The sequence below is a fragment of the Ambystoma mexicanum genome, chromosome 10 (assembly GCF_040938575.1).
Source record: "Ambystoma mexicanum isolate Mex_15411 chromosome 10, UKY_AmexF1_1, whole genome shotgun sequence".
Classification (NCBI taxonomy): domain Eukaryota; kingdom Metazoa; phylum Chordata; class Amphibia; order Caudata; family Ambystomatidae; genus Ambystoma; species Ambystoma mexicanum.
In genome coordinates, this window is record NC_090932.1 from 257,285,672 (window position 1) to 257,300,369 (window position 14,698).

General features: G+C 41.3%; 1 protein-coding gene across 1 annotated transcript in view; it reads left to right on the forward strand.

Moving 5' to 3' along the window:
* The window catches only part of LOC138492854 (mucin-3A-like), a 472,647-nt gene extending 462,829 nt beyond the window's left edge, over positions 1–9,818 (forward strand). The window contains exon 14 of the mRNA XM_069620187.1: positions 885–9,818. Within this exon, the coding sequence (XP_069476288.1) occupies positions 885–1,594 (710 nt within the window). The 3' untranslated portion in view covers positions 1,595–9,818. The remainder of the gene's footprint in view (positions 1–884) is intronic.
* The last annotated feature ends 4,880 nt before the right edge of the window (positions 9,819–14,698 follow it).

Consider the following 14,698-nt stretch of genomic DNA (forward strand, 5'->3'; position numbering starts at 1 on the left):
GGGATATAAGTGTTCACAGCGCGTTTGCTTCTGAAAAAGGAGAAAATGAAGGTATGTGGGGTTGGGAGGGCAGGGAGGGGATTTTTTGAAGGAGGAAGAGGGGGGAAGAAACCACTCACCTGAATCTCTGTTGGGGGAGGATGGCAGCCTCAAGCCGTGTGGTGGCTCGGAGCGGGGATTACCCCGTTACAAGCCTCATCATTGGCTGAGTGGCTGCCACACCCCCCTGCCGAGGATGACGATTTGAGGGATTCAATCAGATTGCGTGTAACAATCGGATTGTCCCTCGCCAGGGTTCTATTAAAGAATAATTGTCAAACGAAGTGAACATGGTTTCTGATCCTATAATGAGACCAGCACATTTTGCAACAAACTTCTGCTGGTGTCAGATTTCTACCCTACTAGATTTTGTCTCAGAAGAGTCTTTAAGGATTTGTTTATCTAAACACAACATTTGTATCTAATACATATGTTTGCTTTCTAAATTAGAACACACGATTAACCACAATTGTTCACGTTGTGACAAACAGCTTATACGGGTTTCCTCAACAATATAAGAGACCTGAGTGAAGGTGATCTGTGTGTGGAGTTTGAGGTCCCATCTTTTGGGTCCCAGGGAGGTCACACTGGCCAACTGAGTGGTGCCGTGGTTCCTCTGCAGGGCACTGCTCTCACCAGAGGACATTCAGTAGCAACCTCTGAAAGGAATTGGAAAATACTAGTTGTTGCTGATAACAATTTTTTACTACTCTCAAACGCTGTACTTGTTGTCAATAATGTGATCTGAATTTGACATTTCCGAATCTGTTCAAGCAATTGACATGCCTTCTGTTTTTATAACACATACCAATGTCTTTCCTTATTCGATTGTTTTTGTACTACAGATTTAAACAGCAGTGGCTCCACTCACAGGCGACAACAACCCCATCCAGCACTGGGGAAAGTGGGCACTGCAGAACTCAAGAGCACTGACTACGTCTATATAGCAGAAAATTGCAATCCAGCAGTGAAGAATGCAGGCATGAAAGAGTCAAGCACAACTGTCTATGAGAGTGTCAGACCAGCAGAGGAGAATTTGGCGTCCAGAGGGATAAATACAATTGTCTATGAAAGAATTCTAGATATTTCTGATCCAGTGGATGTGGACACAACAGAATCAAACACAACTGGTTATGATTATGTTGTCAATTCCAGCCCGCCAGGTGCGTTTTTGGCTTCCAGAGAGATTAAAAGAATCGCCTATAAAAACATTGCACAGAAATATAAACAACGAGTGGAGTATGTGGACACAAGAGAGACAAAAAGAACTGTATACGATTATGTGGACACACAACAGTTAAAGAGCATTTCTTGCAATGATAATGCAAAGAATTCCAACCCAATAGTGGAGTATGTTGACATGACAGAGTCAAACCGAATTGCATACGATTATGTGGATACACAAAATTTCAACAAAACTGAGTACAATAATACTGCAGGGAATTTCAACCGAGCAGGAGAGTATTTGGCTCCCACACATGTTGACAGAACTGACCATCAAAACATGGCGGAGACTAATTATCCAGCAGCGGATTACGTGGAAATTACAGAGTAGAAGGGAATTACATATGATTATGTTGCAGTCAGTTCCAGGACACCAGGCATGCATTTGGGTTGACCAGAGGAGAACAGAATTTTCCATGAAACGATGGCAAAGAATTGAAACCCAGCAGTGGAGTATTTTGACACGACAAAGTCAAACCGAATTGTATACGATTATGTGGACACAAATAAGTTCAACAAAAAAAAGAGTACAATAATACTGCAGGGAATTTCAACAGAGCAGGAGAGTATTTGGCTCCCACAGAGTTGGGTAGAAGTCCCCATGTAAACATGGCAGTGAATTCTAAGCCAGCAGCGGAGTATGTGGGCCACAACTAGGCGGACACTGATGCCTGTTCTAGAGTTACCCGGATCTGCAACAGAGCTGGCAGATGCCTCACTCACGGGGAAGCGTTGACTCTGGTCTACTGGCTATCCAATTCAGCCGTGCAGTGGCTCTGTGTTGTGCTTTCAGTGACGCAGTCAAATATTAGCATTGACACAGATGTATACGCTATGGCGCAGCCGTGATAACTGCAGCACCAAGTAGCAAATGGTACAAATAAGCGATATACCCTAAAACAATGTAAAATATAATGTATTGAGTATCATCTAAAATATCCGCTATCTTGCATATAGTATTGAGTAAAGTTATTTTCTTGAGAGAAAACATTCTGGTGATATCGGAGGTGATGCAGCATTCATACTTACCCTCACAAATATGGCCTCAAGGGGCAGCAATTAATCAGCAGGAATGGTTCCGTACCCTCACACAGAAGGTCTCCACAGAGGCCTTCTGTTAAAGAATGTGGAAAGGCTGGAGTCTATCATACAAAAGTGTAATACGAGCATTCATTTGCTTAAGAACAAAATGATAACTTATTTTATGTCGAAAAAATGCTGACCAGCTACATTTCCACACACATCTTGAGTACATTTTGGAAATATTTTGAGAGACTAGGATTAACAAACTTTCTATGCATCTAGCCTCTGGAATCCCTCCTTTCTGTCAATATCAGACTCACCCCACGCTTCTACATTTCAGGAAAGAGCTCAAGACACTGCTCTTCAAGGAATGGCTCCCCCTCAACACCTAAGGTCACACACCTGCACTCCCCACTTAATCTGAAACTGGGTGATCTGCTCTCTCCAGTTTTCTCCCCATGTTGCTTGTAGAACCCTTGCTGCCAGAATGCCCACCCTGCCGCTCCCTCATTAGCTGCCTGCTCCCTTGTAATCTCCTTCCTTGAGCGTGTATTTTTAGGCGCTCTGTTGCTTCCCTAACTGAGTTTTCTATTGTAGGTCTGAAACAGAGACTTTCTGTGATGCCAGAAGCACAGAATATTCCTCCTACTCATTGTATAAGTCAAGGTCACTCAGAAAATGTGCATAATGATGTACATCTTTCGAAAAATAGGATTTGTGAATGTGAGCATTATACTGAAAAGAACTGCCTCGTTTCCAGCCTTCCAGATCGAGAGGAAACAAGCATTGGCAATGCCAACAGTTTGGCCATTACGTGACTGATCCACAGGGCAAGAGGAAGCACAGAAAGGTGCAGAAAGGAGAAGGAGGCAGATGGTCAAGAGTAGAGGTAACGGACCCTGATGCTAGGGAGCTGCAGTGGAATAGCAAGCACAGTTACAGAGGAGAGTGGGTTGAGTATTTTGGATGGTTGGATATGGTAGGTGGAAAAACGGAGAAAGAACATGCTCAAAAATAGCATGCAAGGACAGAGAGGGAACCGCACAGAGAGCTGAATGGTAGTAGTGGTAGTATCTGGCCATTGATGCAAGCAGTTGCAAAATGGTGCGATTATCTGGGGATCTAACAGCAGTGCCTGGCAAATGCCTAATGCACATAGGCAAGTTAAAACTGTTGGCCTTGCCCATGCCATGCTTGTTTTTAACAGGACTTCAGTGAAGGACACTAGAGTTTATAAATCGAGTGGATGAAGGCTGACCTGTTTAGGCAATTTTATTCCACCAGTAGCAGGTTTACAACTCCAATTTAGTTATCTCTCAGAAGGCTGGCTGCAAGAAATAAAACACTGGCAGGCACTTTGAGTGCAAAGTTTGATGGTACGGCTAGATTTAAGCAAGCGCAAAGAGTTCCCATGAGGAGGTGTTTTGAGCGGGCAGGGGCTGGAACTGGGTGGAAATGTCCATCAGGATTGGCATGGCCATGGGCAGTCAATTGGTGGGGACGAATAACCAAACACCTACAGGCTGAGTGTGAGTGTCCCTTATATGCCATTCCTCCCTATCTGCACTCTAACTCAATAGTTTCGGCTTCTAGCCAAACTAATAAAACAAGCATTGGCAAAGCCAATAGTTTGGGCGTTTGCCAATTGCCCATTGCAGTTTGCCCTCCTAGGCATGAGTAGCAAGAGGAAGAGAGCAAGAATGGCAGGGAGGGTGAGCAAGAGGAGGTCTGAGCGAGAGAGGCAGATAGCTGGATGGGAAAAGAGTGCGAGCGAGAGGAAGGATGATAGAGAAGGTAGGGGTGCTAGGAAAAGTGAGAGTGAGACAAAGTGATGAGGGTGTGAGTGTAAGGGTGCAAACTAGTTAGAAAAGAGCGGAGACATCTGGGAGACCGATTGGGAGGCAGAGCACGAGTGTGTGAAGTGATTGGGTCTGAGGAGAGAGAGAGTGTGTGGGGTGAGAGGGAGAAGAGTGAGGAAAGTGAAAGATGGTGCTAGCCAGGGTGAGCAAGAGGAGATGTGCATGGGAGGGTGAAAGCAGGCGTGTGAGGATTAAGGGGTGCGCAAAGCAGGGGTGCAAGAAAAGTTGAGAGTAAGAGGTGTGATGAAGATGCATGTAAGGGTGCTAATGAGAGGGTGAGAGTGAGTGCAACGGTGCGAGGGTGAGGGTGCAAGTGAGAGAAGAGAGGAGAAAGAGGGGGAGACAGACAGGGAGAGTAGATTGAGAAAAGAGAACTAGAGTGATACGAGTGAGTGGGAGGAGGAAGAGGGTGTGTGGGGGGAGAGAGAAAAGTGTGAGAGATAGGAGTAAACAAACAGTCCATTACTCCCAGGAGTATATCTTTTAATGCAAAGTTCTTAATAAATCAATCCATTAACCATTCCATTTTTTAACAAGGTTTAATTGTGTGTGTTATGTGTCAGAGTCACTCTCTTTTGTCAAGAGCTGAAAAATATAACGAGAAATGAACCATAGCAATGAAGTTTAAACCTAATCAAAACTATCTGATAATCTGAATGCCGACAATAAGCCGTCTCAGGCACAACACAAGGCCCGCCCATTCGTAGGAGCTCTGAGGCTCTGCAGGCTGCAGCTGTCAGCGAAGCTTATGGCCAGAAAGCCGAGCACACCCCAGGCAAGGCCAGTCCGGGTCGGTCCCGGAAGGTGCTGAGGGGATGCTGTGAGCGAGAGTTGAGAGGAGGATGTAGCCGATCCTCCTCGCACACTCGCACCTAGTGAAGCACAACGCCCTGGCAGCAGTTGCACGATTTATAAGTCAGTCACATATTTTGAAAGGGCCATCACAATACTGCACAGCACTTCCAAAGTACTTTTATTTTAAAAAGTAACTATTCTGGAACAGTTACATTTTAAAATAAGAGTATAGAACAGTGTTACTTTAAACAAAACAAGCATTGGCAAAGCCACCGGTTTTGGCCTTTGTGTCCCGCCAGAGAGGAAGATGCATGGTATATTTACCATTCAAAGATGGCTGGCTTGTTTCCAGAGAGCTTCCTTAGACAGCAGTCATCCAAGATGGCTGCCTCCATGGTAGAGCTCACTCAAAATCAAACAGTTCTGGGATGGGCAGGAATGAGTGGGATTAGCCATAGGTATTACATTGGCTAGGGGCAGGGAATGGGTGGGATTACAATTGCGTATCCCTCCTCAAATGTCACCCACATTGGAAAAGCATTACAGACCAAATTTCAAAGTCCATATTTGAAGCTCATTTGTTAATGAAAATAGTTTCGGCTTTTAAGGTAGCGCTTTTAGTGCCACCTAATAGCCCAAACTAAACATCTTACTTCTGAATTGTGCATGCTCTCCTTACGTGTAACAGCCCCTCTTTTTGCTCTTATGTTTTGTTGTTAATTGCTGATGGTCTATTGGCTAATGTTTTTTTGTTGGTAACTTCAGTCCTGTTGCCTGAAATGTTGTATTCTTGGTCACTAGTGGCCTATTGCCTAATAGTCTTTTATTGTTGGTCAGTACAGGCCTGTTGCCTTACACGTTTTATTAATGAATGGCTACTACCGACCTATTGCCCAAAAATGTTTTTTGTTGGTCACCTAAGGCCTATTCCGTGATCATATTTTATTGTTGGTCGCTACAAAGATATTGCCAAAAAATGTATTGTAGGTTGATGCTGACCTATTGCCTAATCATTTTATATTGTTGCACACTATTGCCTTAAAACTTGTATTCTTGATCACTAGTGGTCTTCTGTTCTGTTGCCTTAAACATGTTATTGTTGGCTGTTACGTGCCTATAGCCTAATATTTTACTCCTTGGCTGCTGCCAGCCTATTGCACATTTCTTTTATTGTTGGTTGAGACTGGCCTCATGTTGAATAATTTGTCTTGGTTTCTTCCAGCCTAGTGCTCAAAATGTTATGAAGTTAACCTCTGCTAGCTTCTAAATCTTGTCACAGGCAACTGTCTTAAGGAAACATCTATGTGGTCCTGCATAGGTCTGAATAGGACAATAGCCACAGCTCCTACTCACACTTCACTTCCCACCTACCTACCTACCCAGAAAGACACCACCGCCCTGTGCACATTCAGCCTGACTGCCCTCTAAACAATCATAACACTCCCCATCTTTATGGCCAACAAAGATTCTTCTTGCCATCACTACCACTATTGACTCTGCCAACTCCTCTTACTGCACAGATCTTATATCCTCTCTCTGCTCACATCGTTTCAATCATCCCATGACCCTCAAGGCCATGCCTCGCCCACTGGAAAATCACTCTGAATCCTCCTCACTCTCTGATGACTGATTTCTCCTTTAAAATCCCCAAAACCTATGACACACTGTCTACCCTTCCATCTCACCCCACACTTCCTCCTCCTCCCCATCTCCCCCATCTACCATCTTTTCCAGCATTCCTCACAACCTCATTTCTTCCCACCTCTCCTCAGGAGCAGTTGCCCAACTTTCAATCTGGCAATCCGTCCTATGCTCCTGTTGACCCCTTGCACCCAATACTACCAAGGAGCTTGTGCCCATCAACTCTTACCTTCCTGCCACCTTCAACATATCTTTCTCAATTGGTATCTTCCTAGACTGCTGCAAAATAAATAACAATTCTACTTGACCTACTCTGCAGTCTTCAACCTGGTGAGCCATCCTGCCCTCCTCTAAACACCTTCGTTAACACTGTACTCGACTGAGTGGCTTATCTCTCTGATCACATCTTGTGACACTCGTTCCATCTACCCCTATCTGTGGGTGCCCCTCAAGAATCTAGGCTGAATACACTCCTCTTAAACCTCCAAGTGTCCCATGGGGTAAATGTCTTCCTTGCTTCAGCTTCAACCATCATGGCTTTACTGATGATACACTGATCTTTTTCTCCTACCCCTTTGTCACTGCTAGCATAGAACACATAACTAAAGACCGAACTGCCATCCGCCACTGTATGTCTCCACTCCGCCTCATGATTTTCTCCTCCAAGACACTAGTCATTCACAAAGAGGCCAACATTAACCCCACCCTCCCTCAATTCATCACAGCCAGTGTCTCCATAGACAGACTGAAATTAATTAAAGAACATAAAATCTGCCTACATTTCATGCACCATTCAACATACACTTTGATTTTGACCTTTGTGCTTAGCAAACTAGACTACCATATGATCGTAATCCTTGCTCTTCCCCTCTACTCCTTCCCTTGCCAAAAATAATCTTAACTTTGCTACAACCATCCAATTAGAATTGCACAGCCCAATGCCCCCTCCACATTAACCTACTGTAAGAACAATGGATGGTCTTCCAAGCTAAATCCCTTCTACGCTCATTGTCTCCAGTGAACCTATCTCCTCTTAGCCATTCTCAACTCCCCCACCCCTGCCTTTCGCTCATTCCCTGAAATTGCCACAGTCTATTTCAATGTACTCCACCTGGCCATCAAAGACATTTGATAAATGGAACTCGTCAGGGCAAAGCTTCAAGTTCCACTTTCTCGCAAGCAAAGGAGCAACCCCGACCCTCATGTCATCCTTCGTCAACTCATCACCCAGCCTGTCGTTCTTGCGAATGACTCACAGGAATAAGCAAATGTAAATTGTACATAAGTATAGAGTGGCCTTAGGCCCTGAATGTCATTTTATTTATGTTCTGTCTGATAGACACTGTCCCTGGTATAGGTCCTCTTATATAATTCTTTCACCACCATGTTTACTTCATCCATTTGACCAATATTACTTGTAATAGAACAGCTGTGGAGAGTGCTGAGTATTCGTGATGGACCTTTGGCACGCTGTCCTCTTAAGGATTTGAAAGAGGAGGCTGCAGTTAAAAATACTGTTTTGCACGAAGCAGACTTTGGAAGTGGAAGTGCAGACAGTGGAAGACTGTGGCTGTCACGAGATCTTATCATTTAAAGTAAGCAAAGCCCATTGTCAAAATCCTTTTGCGTGCCATCGCTGTCTGACTTTGTATTCCTGGATTCTCTCTCTGAATACAATGTCTCTTCCTCTCTTGGTCTGTGGCTGCCGCTTGTCTCCCTATATAATTGGGACTGACTGCGAGTGGAGCATTGGCACTATTGCTAGTTTGTAACCCTCATGACTAATTACCATTGTACCAAGTGGTTTGAATATCAGCCTACAGAAAGCATTTTCAATTTGTTGACCTATATCGCGCAACGTCTTTAGAATTTCTTGCTGGATCTGCTTACTCTATTTAAAATGCCAGTATGAGTGCGCAAGAACTTACAGCACAGTGCCAGTAGAAAAGAAGCAGCAAATCCAAAAGCAGTGTCTAAACCTTTAATGAAGAAGAGACTTGTATCACCACTGTCAATAAGGAAACTGATGTGGCTTCACAAACTGAAAAAAGGAGCGCAGCAATTGACATCGGCAACATAAGGAAAATTACTTATTTTTTCCCAGTTTGGAACAGCGATAATAATCGAAATGGTGCCATAAGTGATTTTAATAATGTTGTTGTTTCCTCCCCTCATGCAATAGCAGATTTGGATTCCTTCAGCGCTTAAGCCATCGATAAAAATCGCTCACTCTTAATTGCCTGCTAGTGGGGATGTTGGAGTGTCCACTCAAAATGATCCAACTGAGTTATCTGATCACAGACTGTCCAAATGACCCAATTCGATGCTGCCCTCTAAGAGCATACATTCTTTTGAGGATATTGACCAATTGTATGCTTCAAGTAAGTCCGATTTATTTGAACTTACTGGGACAGTCAACACTCTGCGTGAACTTTGTTCTAACATTGCACAGAAGCGGAACGATCAACTGTTCGCTTTGGGCCGCATAGTTGACATAATATTATTTCAGAGCGGCATGACTTCTCAAGGTGAACTTATCAGCATTTTGCATGCACCTAACACAGCAACTGTTTTGAATGCAACTGTGTTGGAAATTTTTTGATCTCTAGAACCTGACAGACTGCAATAATGTACAGGAAAATAGATATGTTGATATATTTTTTTTAATTGTTTTAGCTGAATTGAATTCAACCTTTCAATTTAATCACACATACATTACAGTTAATGAGATTATGATTAAACAATTACATTTAGAGCAATATAACACACAATATAAAACAGTTAATATGTAATGAACAACATGTAGAAAGCATATGAAAGGCAGACAATATGATTCAATCTTATACGATATTATACTAAGACGTTTGTGTTCGATGGAAGATGATCATCGTTTAAAAAAAAAAATGTCTCCTGAAGCATGATTCATATGTCGAGCAAGGTATTGATTAAACAAATGTCTCTCATAGATGTGATTAATATGCTCATGAAAAACCTTAAGTTAAAAAGTAATACAACAAACACAGCATAAATTAAAACCAACGATTGTTCAAATCTGGTAGAATTTGTTTCTGTAGCGCATATTGGAGCCCTGTTGTGCCTAAGTGAATGTTCTTCTTGCGGTCAAAGCTATTTTATGGGTTATCATCTAGATGGAAAGCTTCCAAGAATTTAATTGTTGCAATTCTGACTGATATCTGACTGGTGCCAAAATATACTGGCAAAGATTGGCCGAATGTATTAACCTGAACTCATTGAAGTCATTTCAAGTGGAGAGTACGTTTGTCTGTAAGCATTAGGCATTCAGTGATTAAATGTTGAAGAGTTTCTCTTAGGTGTGGTGATATTAGCAGACATAGTTTAGATCCAAGTATTAACCAAGTTGCATGCACAGATGATGTAACATTGAGATGTAGGAGTAATAAGAAACGTCTTCAGCGCCAGAGAAAAAGATTGAGAAAAAGACTAAACGTCTCTGAGAATAACAAATGTTTCATTGAAAACAGTGACAAGTTGGATCAGTGGATAGCCAGGGGAAAAATGCTGGATGTGAGCACAGCGAAAGTGGGAGAGTCAACCCTTAACTGTGCTCCGACCCCTGCCTGTTCATTGGCATCACCATCTATTGAATCTGATATGGAAGAGAGTGGAGAAGCAGGAGGTTAAGGCTAGCCCACAGGTGGGGGTGGTGTAACATAGTCAGACTACTCAGCTCATTTTAATAAGTACAGAATGTATAAGATAAAAATAATAGAACCATTGGCAGCAGATGACATCTCTTTTTTAAATAGAAGTCGTGTGCTACACATTTTACACAACATCCCACAGCTGCAGGCTATTTCTTCTGATGCGATAAAGACCATAGAATTCTCTTCACCATTATTTGTGGAGTATATTTTGTTGTATGCACCAACTTTACCAACATGGGCTTCGATCTTCTGCTTATACAGACGATTGAAGCTGAACTAGAGGCTGCCCCGACTTGGTGCCTTAAAGGACTCAACAATCTAAATAGTGAAATCTAACTCTAGCCAAGAGGTTAACCAGCTCCAATCAAGCATTAAAACATTTAAATTTGCAGATAAACATGATTGGAGACGGCTATCCATGGCACTGCAAGTAAAATATTGAACGACACAAAATGTCTATTGTTTAGAATCTAATGGAAAATCTACATTTATTTCTTTGAGGACATCAATCCTTCTTGAAAAAATGAGGGACAGAGTATTCTTGAATTCGGACATTGTTTGTATCCAACAAACGTGTCTCATTGACAATTGTTATATGGATAGTTTTATATTAATACAGAGACCCCCCTGTAAGAAAAGATTGGGAAAACCCTTGGGAGGGTTATTGACTAGTGTTTCCATGGATTTAAAAGTGGTAGAATCCCTACCCTCTATTTGTATACAAAATGCCCTTTCAGTGGTAATTATGGGATTTACACATGGACTCATGATTCTAGGGGCCTGTTTTTTATGATCACAGGTGACTTCAATATTAAGTGTCATAATCCTGAGGAAGGCATTTAATGCGCACTCTGCTGTTGATTTGACTAGCCATGCAGATTGGTCCTCTTTTCTGGATGGCTGGGGATGCAAATTGCTTGATATCAACAGTAAATCAGGATAGTGTGACTATATGATCTCATACACATGGTTTAGAAATCAACAAACTCCCCGCATAGATTATATATTCGTCTTGCGGCATATGTGTGACCTCATCAATGGTTATATCCCTATTAAAACTATGTTGAGTGACCACCTAGCTCTATCCTGTGTGCTCAACTTGCCCATTTGCTCCATTGGTAATGGGGCTGTTCAGCTAGGCGACTGTAAAATGCAGAAGAACATATTATGTTGGTGATGGAAAAACGTAGAGCGATGCAATGCATTGATCCTAAACTTATTTAGAGACCAAATGTTTATTGCAGAGATGTCTGACTTTAATTCTAAAGGTTTTAAGAATATCATCCTTTCTAGAATTGAGTCAGTGACAGGAGAATAGTCCACAATAATGTACCCAACAATGGCTGCTTTGATATTAGGATTAATGCCAGAAGGAAGAGGTATCAGGCAGAATTAAGACAAGCAAAATTCACTCTTGATGTATGTTGGAAATTACAAATTAATTTCAATATGCGAATGAAATAGAAGTAATGGGTCAGACAACACAAGCAATCCTAACAAAATGAAAACTGGGTGGTTGTGCATAAAGCCCTGGCAAGTAATGATAGCCATGAATGTTGGCACTATTTTGACAAATGTATGAAATGTGGTGACAAAGCAGCTATCAATCTAATCTTAGAGGAAGCTTGGATGGATTACATTGGTAAACATTATTATACTGAGGGGGCTTGTGAACATTTTCAACATTAATTTGGCGGCCCAGCGGTAAGTGATAGAAATAAGGAGGAGCAATGATTTACATTTCATATTGAAGGCATATGTAGAATTATTAGAAGTCTAAAATCTTCTAGGGCCTCTGGCACGGACTACATTCCAAATGTGGTTATAAAAGGTGATGCAGAATTATCCCCAATTATCCTGCATAACCTCTTTACTAAAATTGTTAATTCTGGCACGTTCCCCCTGTCTTGGAAAAAAGCTAATGTAATATCTAAGTATGAATGCTGCATCACCTCCGATATCACCAGAATGTTTAAGAAGGGCTACATCCGATATCACCAGAATGTTTAAGAAGGGCGATCAATCAGACCCTAATAACTATAGGTTATTGGCTTTATCTAATGTCATATCCAAAATATGTGCCTCTTGCCTATTAAAGACATTGAAGGAGTGGGTTAATGAATACAAGTAAATACCCCCTCTGCAAACTGGGTTTAGGAAAGGGTACTGTACCAAAAACAACATTTTTATATTATTTAATTTCATTGATTACTAGAAGGCTTATGATACAGTCTGCCACATTCTTTTGTGGCAGAAACTCTTTGGGCTGGGCTGTAATGGTCCTTTACTGGATATGATAACTAAGCCATTTCAAGACGCCTCAGTAAGTATAATATTGGACCAAAATGGTACAGACTCAGATAGTATCAGCACAAATGTGGGTGTTAGGCAGGGATACGTCCTTACTCCCCTGCTCCACAACCTTTTTGTTTCTGATATGCAGCATGCTCTGGTGGGTTGCAGAAACCTTCCTCCAAAAATTGGGTTGTGACCTTTTGGATGGCTATCGTACGCTGATGATACTATGCTGATGGACAAGACAGACATAGGGCTTCAGCAGAGTATTGATATGGTCTATAGATTTTCCAGAGATAATGGTCTTATCATTAATGTGGCCAAAATAAGGATGATGATCATAAGTGATTACAAACAAATTAGGCATGGATTTGTCTGGAAAGTGGATGGTACTCATATTGCAGTTGTACAGGTTATGTCTATTTAGGCATACCCATCAATTATTAAAAGAATGTTAAAATGCTAGCAGGGTATGTAGTGACAAGAACACTCAACAAAATCAAGTTATTAAATCCTTCCTAGTCCATAGGGGCGAGTTCTCCATTACAGCTCTTGTTAAGCTTTATAAGAGCTGTTTTGTGCCGTGAATGCTGTACAGTGTAGAAGTGTTATTGAACTCAGTGACACGTTGGATACATGATCTGAAGGGGAACATCTGCAGATATTTTCTGGGGCTCCCAAAGTGTGTCCTCATTGAAATCATATGCTGTGAGGTGGGAATGCAGTCTTTGCACACTACATGAGGGATTAAAGGTGGTGTTTCTTATCTGAATTTACTTAATGCAGATTCCAATGGGGGGTCTTCTGTGAGCTGCTTTTCAGATATGGTTAAACAGACAGAGCCTAAAACCAAAATGTGTAAAACTTGGGAAACAGAGATGTTCTGCTTTTTTAAATTGATTCCTAGGTCTGCTATTAAGACCTTGAAACACAAAGCTGCCTGCTGGGATAAATGCCAGCTGTTTATGAGATTGGCTGATATGCGTAAATATGCCTTTATGTGACACAGGGCTTTAATTTCCCCCATCCTATTAACTGTCTGATAACGTGCAATAACATGGCTCTTACAGATTTCATATTGAGAATGAGGCTTAACCAATTAGCGACTTATGTAATTGTTGGGGCCTGGCATGGTATACCTTTTGAATCACATTTATGCAGACTCTGTATGAACGATATTGAGACAATAAGACACGTTCTCACAAACGGTCATTGTTTAATAGTCAAATATATCAAGGGATATAGTGATTTTTTGCAGAGACGTGAGGATATTGCCACAGATCAATTCTGGAGCTTGATCTTTTCAGGTGAATCTTTAGTTATTACCTCTGCTGCTTTTCACATCTGTCTTGAGTTAAAAAAAAGTATAAGTAAATGATTTAATGAACTTGACTGTTTTTCCTTTTTTTTTTAGTATTGTGATGTATTTTGATATGGTATATAATTGTATTGATGAACTGTATGTTTTGTATTTACGATTAAATGTGTCTACGGTTTGTATTGAACCAAGTACACAAACATTTAAAAAAAGAATGTCCTCCATCTCCTGCAATGTGTGCACAGTATTACATAAAAAAGGGAACCGATACATGATACATGTGGGAAGGGGATAACATGGTGAAGCAGTCACATATGCTAAGGCAGCAAAAAAAACATTAAATTAAAGCGGGTCATGTAAATGACTACCTTCTTTCATTCATAGATTTATATAATTTAATTTGTAGTTAATTGCAAAAGTATTAGTAGTGACGTGGTTCCATTTGTATTTATTTCAGAGGGCATGATGAAACAATGGAATAAGAAGTATTGGAATTATAGCACACTATTTTATTTTGCTCAGTTTCTATGTAGTTCCCCCTGAAGAAGGTTCTACACCTATGGGAACTGAAACATGTTGTGGCTCTTTTTTTTGATTGCCCAGAGATACTCCAATGGGCACCAGGCTGGACATATTGTCACAGTTTGTACTATATATGAGATTCTAATGTGGTTTTGTTCAATGTGAATGTTTTTTCTGTACTATTATATAGTGGTCTTTTTTGTTGTGACTAGTGTGGCAGACACATATTTTATAACCTTTTAGAAGATTTTTCCACATGAGATGATTGTGGAAGGTGTGAGACAGGCATGGTATCA